The 18,998-nt window shown below is 40.0% G+C and overlaps 2 protein-coding genes across 2 annotated transcripts in view; one reads left to right on the top strand and one right to left on the bottom strand.

The window, feature by feature from the left end:
• The window catches only part of LOC136881250 (histone H2A), a 30,385-nt gene extending 27,276 nt beyond the window's left edge, over window positions 1–3,109 (bottom strand). The window contains exons 1-2 of the mRNA XM_067154008.2: window positions 2,928–3,109; window positions 2,635–2,842 (exon numbers count right to left, since the gene is read on the bottom strand). Coding sequence (XP_067010109.1) covers window positions 2,635–2,842; window positions 2,928–2,949 — 230 coding nt within the window. The 5' untranslated portion in view covers window positions 2,950–3,109. The remainder of the gene's footprint in view (window positions 1–2,634; window positions 2,843–2,927) is intronic.
• Window positions 3,110–4,034: 925 nt separating this feature from the next.
• Window positions 4,035–18,575, top strand: ND-B14.5B (NADH dehydrogenase (ubiquinone) B14.5 B subunit). Its single transcript, XM_067153978.2, has 3 exons — window positions 4,035–4,207; window positions 4,396–4,539; window positions 18,430–18,575. Exons 1-3 carry the CDS (start codon window positions 4,060–4,062, stop codon window positions 18,477–18,479), a joined length of 342 nt encoding a protein of 113 aa, XP_067010079.1. The 5' UTR covers window positions 4,035–4,059; the 3' UTR covers window positions 18,480–18,575.
• The last annotated feature ends 423 nt before the right edge of the window (window positions 18,576–18,998 follow it).

Genomic DNA, 18,998 nt, shown 5'->3' with positions numbered 1-18,998 from the left:
CATGTAAGTTCACTGCTGTCGGATACGAAAGGAGCGAAAAGTCACATCTTCTGGCCAAAAATCAGGGCTGAATATTCTCTCCTTAAACTTAATGGGAACTCCAACCTTAAAGGCTTTGTTTGATCCTTGGGTGGTCAACATGGAACATTCAGTGACATTATCAATACCGTTCTTTACTTTACTTTTATACAATCTTACTACTTGTATAACAATCTGTTGTTTTATCCATTGTACTTATTTTAGCAGCCTTCTAATGTTAATTTTGTTAACACTTCCACTATTATATCTCATCACATTGTATTATCAAACCATCATTGTTATTTTTAATGTTATTTTACTTCAAATCTCTTCAAGATTTTAAAATTCATTTCATTACTACATGTTATTTAGACGCTTATTTTTAATTTAAGGTTAAGACTATGGCTGATGATGCCTTCAGGGAAGGCGAAACATGTACCACTATTAGCTAACAAATTTATGTAAATCATCCAAGACGATTTGTATTGATTAGGTGGTCTAATAAATAACTTAATGTTATTATTTCAACCCCTTGTACTTGGCGACGACATGAAAAAACAACACGATTGAACTTCTCATTCACTAATAATTAAACTTTTAACATTAATAACGCATCCATCGCACGATGCCACGTCAATAGAATTAGGTATGTTTTCTGTATCAACAAAGGACAGATGCAGTGCTGCGTAGATGTGGAGGCACTACGTACGAAGAAAGATGTAGTAGACTTTGCTGCTATCAATCGTATCATTTCCTGACCAGTAACCCACACAGAATGGTGTGGTGTAGTAATGTGAAAAGAAGGGCTCAGTACCATAACCAATCCAGACCAATGGTCTTATCCATGCTCTACCCTAACTGGGGGCTTACCCCTCCCCCCCCTCCCCAGACCTCCTTTGCTAACAGATGGACTAGTTCCTCAGTACAGTGGTTGGCAGCTTTGTGCTTCGTCGTCGGCAAAAGTTCAGAACACCTTACATTTTCCAGCGCCAGGCATCCAGGCGCGATTTTGCACTGCCATTTGTTTCTCTCTCGCTCGCTTCTCGCGAAGGACTTGATCGTGCGGTGGACAGAGCTGCCGACTGTTCATATAAAGAACTAGTCCTAGTGCAGCGACGCTACTTTTGAATTTACGAATCTCGTGACAAAGCCATTGGTCTTGATTGGTTAGACCACTGGCCTGGATCAAGTAAAGGGGGTCTGGGGGCGTAAGCGGCCTTAGGCCTCTAGCATCCTGCATGACAAAGCTATTGGTCTGGATTGGTTAGACCATTGGTCAGTGCCAAAGCCATTGGTCTGGACTGGTTAGACCCTTGGTCTGGATCAAGCAAAGGGGGTCTGGGGGCGCAAGCCCCCAGGTTAGAAGCCGTGAAGCGGCCTCAGGCCTTTAGCATCCCGCATGACAAAGCCATTGGTCTGGATTGGTTCGACCATTGGTCAGTGACAAAGCCATTGGTCTGGATCAAGCAAAGGGGGCCTGGGGGTGCCCAGGTTAAAAGCCGCGAAGCGGCCCTAGGCCTCTAGTATCCCGCAGGACACCTCCATTTGTCTGGGCAGTTGTGTATTTCTTGCGCGCGTTGGTAACTGAATTCACTTACTTCATTGCTAGGAGTGACGTCATATCCCATAGTGTCTCACCCAATGGAAATGCTGGAACGTAGTTAGGCGATGGACTATGGCGCGTGATAACTTCTATTAGGTTATAAAAGCAAAATTACTTCTGGGGGATGGCAGGTGGGTACTTAACTGTCGCAGTGAACACATCGCTCCTGCACAAGGTATTCCACTTAAGATTTCCAACATATTACATCCTTATAATGCTATAAAAGTAATGTAAGTCTTACTGAATTTCTACAGAGTCGTCTGCGAGAAATAAACATAGGACAGTCATACAGCGCGTAGATATTGCCGATGCAAGCGGTAACCATGGCACTAATGCTGCGCGAGATGGACTGAACTTTTAACGAGTATTAGCATTAAAAAAGGACCTCCATTAATAAATAAAGCCTTTCTGTTCTTAGCCCATAGTTTGTACAGACTTAGTCTAATGAATACTACTATGAATAGCAGACCTACAGACTAGCTCTGTTAAACACCATACTAGGTACACAAATCAAAATACCATAGTTTGAATGGAATGGTTTACCCAGTAATCAAAAGGCCAAATCATTACTAAAAATATTACATCTACAAAATGCTGATATTAGCATCACTCACACTTCATAAAAAGTATGATAGATTTCAACAATTCAGTCTTGTCTATTAGGGAAAGTAACCCCAAAAGAGTATTTACGTTGGTCCTCGGCGTTCAAACGTAACCGCTCTTAAAACACGAGGACTCCACTTAAGACAGGCTCTTAAAACATTCAATGATTTCTTAACCGCTGAGGAAAAGAAATTATTATCTTGTAACAAAAAGGAGACTGAAAAAGACTCAAATAACGACTAACCATTACAAAGACAAATGTATAGTACGCTAACCTTTTCTTGAGCCCTAGTTCCCATTCAGCACTACGGAGCTCAGGGCTCCAGAAAAGGTTCGCGTACAAATACTGTACAATTTTAAAAAATATCCCCAAAATCTAGCACCTCACTAAATAGCATAGTAATACAAACCTCGTTTTCTTATTGTCACGAGCCGCGTTTCCCGCCAATTCCAGTACTTCAGCAGCCAAATATTCCATAACTGCTGCGAGGTAAACTGGAGCTCCTGCACCGACTCTTTCGGAGTAATTTCCTTTACGTAACAACCTATGAATTCTTCCTACTGGAAACTGAAGACCTGCCCGGCTTGAACGAGACTTCGCTTTGCCCTTCGCCTTGCCTGGAAAATTCAGTTGCAGTTTTAAAACATACAATAATTATAAAACATGTACTGACAATATATCTTGATTTTCCAACGTACATACCTCCTTTTCCCCTACCAGACATATTCAAAAGCTTTCTTTACAACCGTAAAACAATACGCACACACTGCCTCGTCCTCGATGGATATTTGAAGTTTCGGTTGGTGCGGAAGCTACCGTTCCTAATTCTGTTAAGTTTGCGCGGGAATGGAACACTGAAAACCAATAGAAATCGTTGATTCGTAACTTCATTGCGTTCTGTTCGTGAAGTTGATTTGGGCTCGTTATTTCACCCAGACACAATACTGTATTATATTTGTACTAGTTCTACACACGCACACAATTTCAATAAAGTAGTACACCAATGCAGTTGACAATGTTTAACTTCATTGCGTTGATTGGCTAAAAAGAAAGTAGCCCATGCGTTTTACATTACAAGGAATAAGCTATAGGATAAGCAAAGATATTATTTTATTTTATTTCCGTTTCGAATACATTGCAATATTCTTTGTCAAGGCGACTGAAATCCCCCTACTCGATCAGAGGCAAGGATCATATAAGAGAAATGATCAGAGGCAAATACAGTAGAGAGCTAGAGACTACTGTCCGCACACTTTATCTTGATGCATTTGTGTACGGGGTGAAGAGTAAGGAGGGAGCTGTCCCGGTATCGATAGTGCTGCCTGGTGCTGCCAACTGAATGAAAATGAAATCTGAATTGAATCGAGAAGATGATCGATCGATATGAAATTTCTAAACCGTTATCATCTTAAGCCAACAACTATGTCACATACACATTATATAACATTATAAAACATATCTCTCGATGCGAATCTTGTTCCTAGCATGAATTCTATACTTTGACTTTGATGTGTAAACAACAACAGTACCAGTACGTAAAGTTTACGCCAGATGTCGCACAACGATGCTTAAGCGTAAGGTACCATGTTTTAAACTGTAAACAGCGATCAGAATCACTGGTGAAATTTTGCAACGAAGACTAATGTTTTTATACAGTAATTCTTTGCACATTGTGCGCGTTAAATAAATTATTAAGCGATTCATAGTTTGTGTTTCAGAGGTTGCCGGTATGAATCTCGAAGATCGCTGAGGTCGACCGATTCAGCACTAGGATGTAAATGCACCAAGATAAAGTGTGCGGATAGTACTTATTCTCTTTGGTCAAATATAGAACATGGCGACTCCGCTAGAACTCCTTACACCGAGAGAAGATAGAGTTGATACATATTTATCAAAAATATGGGCTCCGGCGTTGTGTGGTTCTGTAGCTTTTCTGACAGTTTGTTTTGTTAACTTTGGAACTAAGCGACCTGTCTTTAGTGGTTGGTGTTCAGTTATAACCTCAATTTTAGTGGGATTAATTTTCTGGGACACCCGTTAGAAGTATTAAATTTTCAGAAGCCCTTTGTGTGCTTTTCACTCTTAAATAGATTCGCATCTCGAAAGGTTTTATAATTTGTTACCGGAAGAGAAGAAAAATATATCACATTTTGTGCTCTTTTCTTTGTAGGTATCCAGAAGCACATACTGTGGACGTCGGGAGCTGCTTTCGCTGGTAAAGTTATTGATGGCTACAGGAATGACTATCTAGCCGATAGAGATGCTGTTTTAAGGCATTATGTCGAGCTGCATCCCGAAGACTTTCCTGCACCAGGTGCGTTTTGAAGGTTTCACAGCCCGTGGGATTGGAGTACTAAAGCTTTACCGGTTAGGTTTCCATATACTATACAATATTCTCAATAATTCGAGGTGAATGGGACCGAAAATACCTCGAACTACCGAAGATAAAATATGTTCCATTGTCCTTATGATTAGTTGAGAAAAGTCATTGTTGTGGTAGTGTGCCTGAGATGATAGGTGATTAACTGTAAATTTATTTAGACTTACGAAATTACACGAAAAAGCCTGTGTACATGTTCAGCATTACAGCACTATTTGTATTGAAAAGGTGGACATAAATATCCTCAATTTATGGTGTAAATCTAGATTCAATGCGGACCAAAATGAAGTTCTTAACTTTAAATGTACTCACTGTGTTGGTTCTCTCTTCATTTCTATGGTGGAGGCATCTGTACTACCAAGCGATTTGTCACCTTTCAACCACTCCATGTTGTCTGTCTCTTCGGTGCTTTCGTAACCTGGAAGTCCGTTAAGAAGTTTAGACAATGGCTGGTCATCTGCATAGTTGTTCTCCTCCGCATGTTCTGCACACTCTTTTTTCAAACTTTTGTTCAGTGACTTAACTAGTGTCTTTGACTTAATTCCACATCATGACTGTTATCAAATACACAATGTTGTTCACTATTGTTTTTCTTTTTTAATCTGCAGCAGTATTATCCTTGTCTTCTGTTGCTCGTAGAAGAGATTGTAGCAACTGGGGCTGGTTCTTTTTCATGAGGCAATCCATAGCTCCCTAATCTGTAGGCTGAATTAAACGGACATTTAGGAAAAAAAAAAAAAAAAACATTACTATCAATGTGCTGTTCCTCATCTGGGTGTGAGCCTACATTGTCCAGTGTTAAAATTACTTGGCATGGTGAACCTTTCTCATTCAGAACCTTGTTCACTTGTGGTACAATATAAAGAGAATAATTATAAAATCTCTTGAATAACTTATGTCGTGGTCCATCCAAAAAAAAAAAAAAAATTGATAGTGGTAGGTGACAGGCAGCACTGCAATGGAAAAGTGTTGAAATTTTCTATGAGTTACAGACTTTCCAATAACAATGAGTTTAAGCTTATGATTTTCCAAAGCATTGGATGCTGCCAGAACTGCGAGCCGTTCTTTACTTTTTGTTTGAGACCAGGAGCACTTTTTTATTTTATTTTTTATTTTTTAGCCAGTAACATTTAAAGTTCAGCCCCGTTTCATCACAGTTATAAAGCTGGTCAGTTTTTCTCAAATTCTTGAAATTTGATAGAAAATTGCACAATGACCTTAGAATCAGCTGAGTGCTGTACTTCCTGTATTTACCCTTCACTATACCTGTTTTTCCATTTGTCCAACCAGCCTACACTCACAGCGAAATTAGTATCTCTTTCCGTTACCTGGTTTCTAAACACCAAGGCCATTTTTGAAAGGATTGGCCCTGAAAGTGGGTTTCCCCTTTGCCTTGGATAAACCACATGTAGCCTACAGTGCCTCACTCATTTTTTTTCATACTGAGACTTTTCAATGAATTTTAGTTGAAAGATTTATTTAGAGCACTTTTTATATGAAAATATTTCAAGTTTGTTTGTTTTGTTGCCAACTGCGACCTCACCAACACCATATCCCAAGGCAAGTTTTTAAATTGTCTCATCCTTGACAAGTTTTTATAATGCCTCCAACTTCACTTTCAAGATAACAAGTTTCCTTGTGTGTTTTGTACTTTTGTTACCGGGCGAGTTGGCTGTGCGGTTAGGGGCGCGCGACTGTGAGCGTGCATCCGGGAGATAGTGGGTTCGAATCCCACTGTCGGCAGCCCAGAAGATGGTTTTCCGTGGTTTCCTATTTTCACACCAGGCAAATGCTGGGGCTGTACCTTAATTAAGGCCATGGCCGCTTCCTTCCAACTCCCAGGCCTTTACCTTAACTGTTCGAACAAACGTAATGAACCACAACCACATGCACAAACAGTACGATCAAAGGGTTACGTGAACGCTACTGATCCACGAAATATCACTGTAATATTTGTCACATATGAAAGGTAATCATTGATTTACTCAAATAAAGTCTAAAATCCCAGGTAGATTAAGAAATAATGTAAATATTTAATTTTACAGAATACATACTTTACTGCCTTACAGCTATATACATTTTTTTCTGCGTCGCAGGGCTTCCGTGTTTTGTTTGTGTGTAACACAACACTTTCGTGTGTCATGTCTTTGCTCACGGTAATGCTTTGGTGTCGTGTCACTTCAACTGTCAATTGTCTAATAGTGCTGTTCCTTTAATAAAGTAATATATCTATTGGTCCAGGGATCATGCTATTTTCCGGTTGCTTCGGCACGAGATTTAGGTCTTGTAATTTCCTTATTACATGGTGATTTTCGTCGTCAAAAAAAGCGATAACATCCTTAATGTTGTTCACCTCCATTTTGCTTTTTGAACTGTCCGCGCTAGACAAATGCACAAAGATAATAAGAATTCACAGACATGGCACTCCCATTCATCGGTGCCAGCCCTGGACCTCAAGAAACAAACAAAAGACGGCGCGAGCAGCGGAATGCAACATGATGGACTCCTGTTTACAGCTCATAAGTACGTATTCATATTTCTTGCTAGTAACGACGGTATTTCTTAATCTACCTGGGATTCGAGACTTTATTTGAGTAAATCAATGATTACCTTTCACATGTGACAAATATTACAGTGATATTTCGTGGATCAGTAGCGTTCATATAACCCGATCAAAGACCCAACGATTTCTTTTTAGAACGTGGTGTGGCGTAGGTGAGAAGGAGCAGATGGTGGAGAGGGGTAGGGGAACTGTCAGACTCCCATGTGTTGGGTTTAGCTTTCATCTGGTATAAAGCACTTGTTCACTGAAAACTGATGATTTGTTATTTTTGTTCTTGTTAATTAAAACTTTGGTTTGATCATGAGTGTTATGAGGAACGAAGAAGAACATTTTAACTACTGCACCAAGCTATTCAACAAACTAACAAATCAAACCTTCCAATGTACTCCCATCAAAGAAAACTCTACAAGATTCTGTTGGCTCTCAAGAAATCAGCATACATTGAAAACCATGCAAAGACGCATGCTAAGGAAGCTCTAAAAGATCCCTACATAGCCTTGAAGAGAAAAGTACAAAACCAATTAAATCGTATAACCATCGAATCTTGGGAAAACCACTTTACAACAATTCTCAACAAAGAAAACAAAAACCAGGCTCTCGACATCAGAGAACAGAACAGTACAACAATATCTGCAATAACCCTTACAGAAGTAAAAGACGGTATTTACCATGAAAAAGCAGAAGGCTGCAGGACTCGATGGGATATATACTGAAAATTTACAAGACTCTCTAGAAATACTAGATCCAATATGGACAACGCTCTTCAGTAGATGCCTTGCAACCGGCTTTATCCCAGATAGTTTGAGGCAATCACATATGAAAATCCTTTATAAAGGAAAAGGAGAAACATATGATGAAAATTCATACAGAGGAATAGCATTAGAGTGCAACTCCTTCAAGATTTATACAAGAATCCTTACTTGGCGACTTGAGGGGGAAACTGAAATCCACATTCCTGAGGAGCAAATTGGATCCAGGAAAGGTAGAGGGACCCTGCACGCAATCTCAAATCTACTAAACGACATACACAAGGCATTAAGGCACAGAAGAGGAAAATTCTACGTTGTCTTGATTGATTATACGAAAGCCTTTGACTTCCTAAACAGATTGAAATAATAACAATAAGTTATTTTATTAATTTGGCCACCTAATCAAGACAATAAATCTTGTCTTTGATGAATTACATTGACATGTTAATTAAAATGGTACATGTTTCGTCTTACATATAGGAATCATCAGCCATGGGTTTAACCTTGAAATAAAATCAGGCACCTGGTTTACATATAAATAAAATAAAACTAATTTATAAAAAGCCTTGAAGAGACTCCTAAACCGAGTCAAGTTAACAAAGAAGCTAGAACGTATGATTGGACAAAATAACCCTCTGGTCACTGCAATAAATAATTTGCTAGCATCCAACATCGTTGAAATCGAAGACGGTGTAAAAACATTGTCCCCCATCACACAGACAAATGGAGTTCTCCAGGGTGATCCAATAAGCCCAGTCTTATTCAATATCACCACAGCAGATGTAACAAAAATAATAGAGAACTCTCCAGTTGTGTTATACGCCTATGCTGACGACATGATACTAGGCTCCAGAAACAGATATCCTTGAGGAAGCAATGGACAAGTTACAGATCTGGGCTGACAAAAATGACCTGCAGCTAAATAAAGACAAAACTGTTGAAAGGAGGAAGAGTTGTGATGCAATCACGTTTATAGGATAGACCTTGAAAAGAGTTTGTAATTTCCAATACCTCGGTATCACTCATCAATCTAATGGAACCTCTCGCAGAACACACGTCAGAGAAAGAGCGGCAGCAGCTATACAAGGGATCTATGACGTAGAAAACCCTACCATGATCTTGCTAGAAACGGCATTGCTTCTCTTCCGCGGTAAAATTCTCCCTACTCTTACCTAGGGTATTCAGCTCATTTGGGACCACCTTACTATGACCGGCTTAGAAACCCTAGAAAGAGTAAAAGCCAAATTCCTGAAAAGATTACTGGGGATAGCAAAAACAGCGCCGTCACGACTAACATACGCGCTTGCAAAAGAAAGCTTTCTCATAGAAGATTTTAGGTACATTGTAACCGTAAAAGTTTGTTTTGATGGCTAGCTGAACACAAGACTCGGCACAGGGGTGTCCAGTCCTTATCTGACTTGTTACAGAAGAGAGGGAAGTAAGATAAGTATAATGGAATGCTAATTTTTTTTAAAAAGTCAGAAATTTAACATCACGTCAGCTCAGCAGTTACAATGAGTACTTCTCCTGGGGTTGAACTGGTTCTGGTACATTGCGGGGTCGCAATGTTTGCTCATGGTGCCACCATCTTCCGAGCCGGTCTCGAATATCTAGGAGGTCTGGATGGTCTAGGAGCACTCGTGGTCTTGGTTGTAACACGGCACTGGGGTATGAAATGGATTCAAAGTAATTGATCTGCACAAATGAGATTGTTAGTAGCGATCTTTGAGTCATAAGCTGCACTCAGTTGTCTTCACAGTGGGATTTCACTAATTAGAAGAACACAGTCATTACTGATGGATTAAATTGAACTCAAAATTAAACTTGTGATGTATTAATCACATAAAATAAAGGTCACCTTATTAAAGTTAAATGTGAGAACATTGTCCGAATAACGACGTAGAAAACAAGGTATCCGTTTTAACACTTCACACAACATCAAAGGAAAAAAAGAATAAGTTCCGTGAATTTAGTCCCGTTCACTATCGAAAATGGCAAAAGAAAACACTGTCCTTCCTGGAACCGTCCTGGGTTCGACACTAGTCTTATCGGGATAATTAAGGAATGTTAAATGCAACAGATTGTTTAAATACAGCACTGAGTTTATGCTCACTTAAGAGGTCACTTGTAAAATAGAATCAAAGTTCGACGACACTGTTAAACATAGATATCAAGGATAATTTAATAAAAAAAACACCTATTCAATACTTTCCACTTTTAATGTGGTTATTATCTACATGATTTTATGTAGACTTATTTGGTCAGGTACATGTTTCACCCATTATTTTGGGCATCTTCAGCCTGTAAACAACCTTTAGGTCAAGGTTTGGGACCTTTTTAACCAATATATACATTGTATACAATATATACAAACATTAATGAACTCTTAAGATGGGTAACAGAGGTTAATACAGTTAAGTTTTTTGGTCCTAATCTATCTAATATGAAAAATGTCCAAAACTAAAATGGATCTTCTTTTTGGTAAAGAGGATTACATATCGGGGTTTATGTGACCCCTATATCATATTAAGTTCTTGACGTACCGTGTCTGGTGACAGGATGTGTCGTCAACAATAAGTGGAGATTTGAAATGATTGTTGCTTGTAGGTTGGTCAAGATTGAAAATATAAATTTAAATTAAATGTATTTTAACTTGGCAGTTCTATTCTGGTTAACTTAAAATGTTCAAAAATAAAATGAAACGGATCTTCTTTTTTATCATAAGTCTTGAGAAAGGGTGATATTAAAACTGGGGCTTATTTGACCCACGATTTTCATTTTCATGTTCTTGACGTAACTAATATTTAAATGTGTTACTTGTGACACTGTTAAATACGATTAATTATATCAGTCGTTCGTAACATAGACGTACAGTTTGCAAAATGTTCCAACACCTTTGGTAGAATAACTATGCACTGTGATGCTTCACTACCGTAAATTCAGTAACCTGAACAGCCTGAAAATATTAGATTGTTTCACTACTAGCACGGTTTATCATTTGTCAAGAATTAATATAAAATCATGGACACTGACGTTCACGTTTCAATATTCAGTGTTAAATAACTCTGTAAAGTTAATCACTGTCTTTCAAATACGAACATCAAATTATATTAGCGTAACATCGTATTGGTGAGAAAATGTAAGTTTCAGTCACACTGTTCTCGTGAATGGTAAAACTCCTCAACAGTTCACATTTCAACTTAGGCGCAGTTTCTATCACCACACGCATGACACTGAAAATATTCTAAGTCTTATAATGTGTCGTAGTACGCAGACTTAAACTTTCGCAGAGGGTCAAACCGACGACTTACATTATGACTGCAGAATACCCAACAGCCAGCCGTCCGATCTCGGCTGTGGTACAAAGTGAACTGGCTTGACAAGCGAAATGCCTGCCTTTTTACTCGGTATCTCCAAGAAATTGTAATGGCTAATATCTTCTGTAATTTTCAACAGATCTCTTTGAAACTTGGGAGTCATGATTATAAAAAAATAGGCTACACAGTGATGTAGTTCATTTCTTGTTATCTTAATTCATTTAGAAGAAATTAATGATGGAAAGGAACCGAACACTCCATCGGCTGACGTAATATAGCCTTGACCAAGTTCCCCAGTTTGTGACGTCACACTTCACCGCTGCACTCAGCTGACATGCTTGCAGGAGAAGCGTGCTCGGCGGGTAACATAACTCCACACACATTGGGGACTTTAACTTAGAATCGTGTTACGGGTATAACATCCTACAGCTACCATCTATGCTAGTGATGGGACATTCGATTCATTTTACTGAATCGATTCATTTGATTCCGTTCACGTTACTGAATCGATACAGTGATCCGATTCACGGCTCATTGGTCACCGCTCCTACTGCATCTGTGTAGTATGTGCTGGTAAGACAGTACAACAGCATCCAGTGCTCGCAGCTGCTGTCTGGTCTTCGTACTATGAACTCCTTTCTTAGAAAAAATGCTGGTTACTGTAATACATTGAAGGTTTCCTGCGACGCAGGGTGGGAAAGGTTAGGATTAGGAAGGTAGCAGCCATGGCCTGAATTAAGGTACAGTCCCAGCATTTCCTAGTGTGAAAGTGAGGAAAACCATCTTAACGGCTACCGACGGTGGGATTCGAACCCACCATCCCCCGAATGCAAGCGCATAGCCACTCGATATTAACCGCACAACAACTCGCTCAGTCATTTTTGAAAATACGTATTTTTCTATCAGCTGAGGATTTTTTAATCGTCCTATTTTGTGTAGGCTACCCAAGATGTACAGTAGCCCGCTGGTTTTCTGATTCAACATACTGTTATTGCGTCTGTCCACATATTATTGAAGTCTTGTGCAACGATGTGACATACGAACTGAGACAATACTGAGCCGTTCTTCCCAATATAAAACGGGTACTTGTGAAAGGTCGTGAGCATGACTCTTGGTCATAGGGCAGGCTAGAGTCGAGTTTAATTGTCAAATGTCAACTAAGTTATAATACTAAGATTCATTAAACTAATAAATAGTATAACCTATTAGCCTACCTACTTACTAGCTACTTCAGAATTATGTTGCGACTACCTTTTTAACACTGCAAATAAATCCATCTATTATTTAAACCTCCCTGTAAGAAGAGGACAGTGAATGCAAATTGGTATTATTTTCAAATGAGCTGAGCTCGAGAGTCCATTATAGCATACAATTCTTTCAGTGTAGCATGGCTCACTGTATGTCTCGCTGCAGCGGAAGCTCGGCTCTCCGCGTGCCTAGTGAGCCGATAAGGAGCCGTGTGTATAATGTGTCTCACCGAGTCGCGCTCGTTCACGATTCTTTCGATGTGCCACGATTCACTGTCTCGCTGCAGCGGAAGCTCGGCTCTCCGCGTGTCCAGTGAGCCGATAAGGAGCCGTGTGTACCTTGTGTCTCACTGAGCCGCGCTCGTTCACGGTTCTTTCGATGTGCCATGATTCACTGTCTCGCTGCAGCGGAAGCTCGGCTCCCCGTCAACGTTCAGTGAGTGCGCCACTCAGCACTGTCCACTGGGAGTAAGCTGAATCGTGTGCAGTGAGCTCGCCGTTCCTGTGAATCGATTCACTCGGACACTTCAATGAATTGATACACTGCTTCGAATCATGCATTCAGTAGCCAACACTAATCTATGCCACAAGCAGAAGTCGTCCTTAGGAAAAGAAGACAAAAACAAGAAGAAATATGGTCGGAATTTTTCACAACCGAAGATGGAATGGACCAAACCTGCTTTTGTGAAGTGCCATCAGAAGACTATCTGTCCACGGATTTTATCATAAATTATGCATGAAAACATACTTCCATGACCCAAGTGAAGACTGCTTATGCAACAAAGTATGTGAGCAATATCACTGCAATTTTTGCAGAGACACAAAAGACTAAATGAATATAGAAAAGAATAATGTATTTTGTATCTATTTGATCATTGTATACTAATTTTATGCACATTTGTGTGCTCTTTTCTTAATAATAATAATAATAATAATAATAATAATAATAAAACCTTTTTTAGCTTGAATTTATGGGAATATCAAACTATCAAGACTCAAAATGATGTCATCCATTCAGTTGAATACAACCATTGGTGATTCTCTTGAATTAGCGCTCTCCAAGTTGTCCTGGCTCCAAGTTGTCCACACTGCGGTAATGCCCTACCCTAGGCACTCCAGTATATAACACACAACTTCGCGAAGAAATATACATGAAGTGTACCTTAAAATCCTTTTAACCGGGCGAGTTGGCCGTGCGCGTAGAGGGGCGCGGCTGTGAGCTTGCATCCGGGAGATAGTAGGTTCGAATCCCACTATCGGCAGCCCTGAAAATGGTTTTCCGTGGTTTCCCATTTTCACACCAGGCAAATGCTGGGGCTGTACCTTAATTAAGGCCACGGCCGCGTCCTTCCAACTCCTAAGCCTTTCCTATTCCATCGTCGCCATAAGACCTATCTGTGTCGGTGCGACGTAAAGCCCCTAGCAAAAAAAGAAAAATCCTTTTAGAAGAGAGATGTGTTCATTGCAAAAATGTATGTTTACTTTTATAATAGAACAAACGTTTTCACGCTCCATCGACCATTAGCCGGCCAGCTACGAGCACGGCCATTGGCCGACATGACGTTATTCCTATAATTCGTAACTCGCTGGTTCCGTTACCAACCCGCGCAGAATAAAAACGCAGCAAGAAACACACCAAGAAAAATATGTAATTTAGTAGCTGTAACCTATCTTTACAAATCCAGGCCAAGCCCCAAAGGGGGCCACACTCCCTTTGACAGGCTCTTAACTATCGCCGCGGCGCATACTGCCCACAAGGCAAGAAAAAAAAGTAATTTAGTGGCTGTAGCCTAAAACAAATTTCAGTAATTTAGTAGCTGTAACCTATCATTGCAAATCCAGGCCAAGCTCTGTCATGAGAACAGTGGCCCCCTTTGGGGGCCACACTCCCTTCGAGAGGCTCTTACCTAGATTCACAGTTAAGTATTTAGTTATATCTTCATCTACATTAATAATAAGAGCCGCACTGTGATATCAGGATTTCTTCATTTCGATAATTACTTATAAATTGTATAATTTTTAATTTATAAATTGATCTCTTTTCATGAATTATTAAGAAAAGAATATTTATTAGGACAATTTTTCTATGGAATATTGTACAAGTGTTTCCTTGACGACTGTTTTCTATTGTAGAAATAATTTATATATTTTCTCTTGAGTTATTTGTTTGTTTTAATCTTGTCAATCTTATGTTAATTTTAAGGACACTTCCTCTAAAGCATTACTTTGTCAATTTTATACATTTTTCATCTAAACAGTGTTATGTGGCTGAAGATGTTGATAATATACGAAACATGTACCACTTTTGACCATTAAAAATTGCCTTAAGCAATCATTGTATCGACTAGGTGGAAAATAAATACTTAATTGTGAATCTATTGAAGTGCGATACGGACCATGAAGCTGATTTTATAGGCTCTTACCTATCGCCCGCACGGCAAGAAAAAAAGTAATTTAGTGGTTTTAACCTAAAATTTCGCAACAGTCCGCTGGACATTTCCTTAACAGTTGGCAACAATTCGGAGATCGCTGGCAGATCGTAAAGGACGCTTCTTTCGGCAATCCCGTGAACTAAAAATAAAAGAGCATCACCGGCCGCGGAGCTTCCGTGTACAGCAAGCCGAGTGAGTGGAGTGCCTACACTAGGGCTATGCCCACACTGCCTCTCTTAGTTGTTCTAGAATGAGGGTGGTGTCTGTTTTAATGGTGTCTAACCAAGTCCTCTGACGACCTGGTCTTCTTGTACCGCTGATGATTCCTAACATGATTGCTTTTTCCAATGCATCTGATCGCATAATGTGGGCAAAGTATGCTACTTTCAGCTTCATGGCATACCAACCAATGACATATGGGGCTTGTTGCACTTTAAAACTGCCTTATTGGTGATTTTTGCAGTCTATGGTATTTGTAAGAGTCTTTGCCAACACCAGAGGTCAAAAGAATCAGTCTTTCTCTTGTCTGCCTGTTTCAGAGTCCAGCTCTCACATCCATACATCAACAGTGGGCATATAATTGCATTAACTAATCCATATTTTGTAGCCAAACCGATCTTCCCGATCGGGGACATAATAATCATAGCGATTTGTCCAAGCGAAATCAGTCTTTTAATTTCAGAACTGCAATCTCCACTTTGATTTTGGCTCTCAAGAAGATGAAATCCTCCACACTCTCTAATATATCCCCCTTTTTAGCTTTAGGCAAACTGTACCCCACTCTTCCATAGTGATATTACTGAGACTCAGCTGTAAAGCAGGAAGACCAGTAGCTCTGATCTCAAAGTCAATAATCATGTAAAACTGCATGCTTGCTTGGTGTTTTTTCATTAGATATAGCACAGTATTACGTGGACTTCAGAGCGCATTAACTGCTTGGTTCAGCTCACGCAGCTCTGGGCTGCGGGTTCAGACCCCACTGTCGGCAGACTTGAAGAGGTTGCAAGTTGGATCTTAAGGCATGCTATGAACAGAAACAGTGTGGTAGTATAATTCCCTTCCACAGCAATCCTTGGCGACAGGTATGGTAGCTCTGAACTGCTGCCTTCAATGACAAATGCTGGTAACTGGCACAGTTCAAACACTGATATCGCATGTTGTCCACAAAATACCTCAAAGATTAAATTTATCTATCATTAAAGATGCACTCAAGAAGTGTTTGAGATATACAGTATATTAGTAGATCATTTTGTAACATTTTCGGAGTTGAGATGTCTTGAATATTTTGTAATTTAAAAGCACTAACTGCCTGTATTAATTATAATTATGATAAATGAATACTCTCCCTCCAGTTGGTGGTAATCCGAGACTGGGAGAGAAAAGTATTTTATTAATTTATTCAGATTCTTTATCTGTTTTCTTTGCTTTATCGAGTTATGGGGTCAGTGACATGACAAGCCCTTCTGCATTGCATCCTGTCCTTAGCATGAGCAGCAAACTATCCAAGCAAGGCTGTATCATGCAGGACTTCATTTTCCACATTCGGTCAGGATCGTCGTCCTGCCCGCTGTGCTCATTATGTCAGGTGAACATTCTCTCTTCTCTTAACATTCTTGGACCTTGTTCATGATGTTGACTGCGTTGTGGAATGGACATCTTTATTACAGCATCTGCCAGCATGTGTGATGGCCAGTGACCTTCTTGGCACCATAAAGGATCTGTTCTTCCTAGACCTGAAGATCCCAGCATTCTGCACTGTACCTCATGCATAGGCAGACATCTTGTCTGTACATTCGTCATTTTAGATTTGTCAATCTTCTTGTCCATAAGGATTCCCAGGATGTCACAACACTTTGTCCACCCGAAACTTATCCTGTGTTTGATGTCCTCTTCGCAACCACCAGCCTGTATCAATATGGATCGGGTGTCTTCTTAAGCCAAGCAAGTTGTCATAGGATATAATTTGGGACGTATAACTGTGAGCTTGCATTTGGGAGATGGTGGGTTTGAACACCATTGTTGGCAGCTCTGAAGATGATTTTCCATGGTTTCCCATTTTTACATCAGGCAAATGCTGCAGTTGTGCCTTAATTAGAGTCACAGTCAGTTCCTGTTCCTGTCCTATCACATCACTGCCATGACACCTATTATGTGTCAGAGCGATATAAAACAAACAGCATCTCTTCTTGTGCTCATCCTCGATGCCAGTAGATCCTGGCTTTTGATGAACACACTCTCTGTATTCCTCTCGTGTTTCTTAATCACTTTCACCCATCTTGTGAACTCTTGCTGGATGTCCAGCGTGAGTTGGCAGACAAGAGGCTGTTGTCAGTAAAAATGTTGTCCAGTGTTTCATCTTGGAAACTAAGGGCTAATTTTTGGTGCAGTTCACAACTGACGGTGAATGGGAGACTGAGCCTCGTGTCACTTCAATCTCTGCTCAGTTAGTCCTGGTACATGACTTCATTCATGTCAACATAGATATCCTGGACATATCTTTGTTTTTGACACTCCCAAATCAAATACTATAGGACTCTGTTGTAGGTCTTCTCTTGCAGGGTCCTAGTGGTGACATGGAGACCATCTGGAGTTCATCTCCCTTTCATGAACCCTGACTGGTTCTCTGTGGTGTAGTCTTCTAGCTGGATTCTCAGCCATCTACCAAGGATTTTCTCTGTCTACTTCATATTATGCCATGTCAACTTCATGGGACAATACAGTAGTTGGCGCAATCCTGAACATCATTTTTCTGTTTGTAGGTAGGAAGCAACACACTCTCTTTCCATCTGTCCAGTATTTTTGCCTCTTCCAGGATTCTGTTTAAGAATTTGGCCATGACTCGCTCACTGGCTTCACTCAGGGCCTCGAAGGCTTCAATCGACACACAGTCAAATCTTGCTGCTTTTCCTGCTGCCATTTGCTTGAGGGATTCCCCAGCTTCAGGTGCAGGAAATGACTCCAGTACCTCCGGGTTGTTGTCGTTCGGATTCTGTTTCGGTTTCTCTTCTTTCCCCGCATTCATAATGTCTTCAAAGTGTTCCTTCCTTCTGGTTCGAATATCCTTGTCCTTCGTCAGCGCCGTGCCTCATTTGTCCTTACACTCATCGCTGTACCTAGCAAGTTAGCCGTGCAGTAAGGGTCGCGCAGCTGTGAGTTTGCATTCGGGATATAGTGGGTTCGAACCCTACCGTCGACAGCCCTGAAGATGGTTTTCCATGGTTATGCATTTTTACACCAGGCAAATGCTGGGGTTGTACCTTAATTAAGGCCATGGCCGCTTCCTTTCCACTTCTAGCACTTTCCTAACCCATCGTCGCACAAGACCTATCTGCATCGGTGCGACGTGAAGCAAATTGAAAATGAAACTCATCACTTTTCTTTCTCTGACCTAATATGTAGCAGTTTGTTCATTAATCATAATAAATGTATCAGAGCTAACTCTCCAGAAAGTTATTATGTTAATATATTTACAAATATAGAAATTGTTGAAACAATATTTGTTTCTTTTTGTTCTAGAACGCAAGAAGTACAGTGAGTTGTTCCTGCCGTGGATACCAGTGCGTTAATATGATTATAGTGTAATTAAAGCATTGTAATTCACTTTCTAGTGTTCAGTTGTTAGTTGTATGTACTTTTGTCAGATAAAATTGTACAGAAATCCATAGTGATATTTACAATTTACTGTCAGTTGTTCTGTTGATTTTTTGTTATTTTTTATCCATAGATACAAAATATTAATACGCCATTTAAAGACTCCCGTGCTGAAACTGAAATTACGGGTAGGTGTATGCTGTATAGAGGATGGGTGTGAGCTCTACTGGTGGTTCAGAGATGTTTATTGAGCGTTTTAATATAAGGAACCCGTGGTTTTTGTTGGTGTATTACCACACAAATCCATTTAGTCAGTTTAGCATCCCAATGACCTTTGTAGCTGTTTATTGTGTGTTGTGTTTAGGACCAGAACATATCCATTGTCTCATGGTGACCAGGTGACTATACAGTGAAATGCCCATCCTTCCTCTTCGTCCTCAGGCTTCAGCTTTGTACATAGTGATACACTATGGATGGGTTTATTTATACATAGT

This window comes from Anabrus simplex, chromosome 9, assembly GCF_040414725.1.
Source record: "Anabrus simplex isolate iqAnaSimp1 chromosome 9, ASM4041472v1, whole genome shotgun sequence".
Taxonomy (NCBI): Eukaryota; Metazoa; Arthropoda; class Insecta; order Orthoptera; family Tettigoniidae; genus Anabrus; species Anabrus simplex.
Note: the sequence above shows the minus strand (reverse complement) of the source record. Positions and strands in the feature narration are given on the sequence as shown.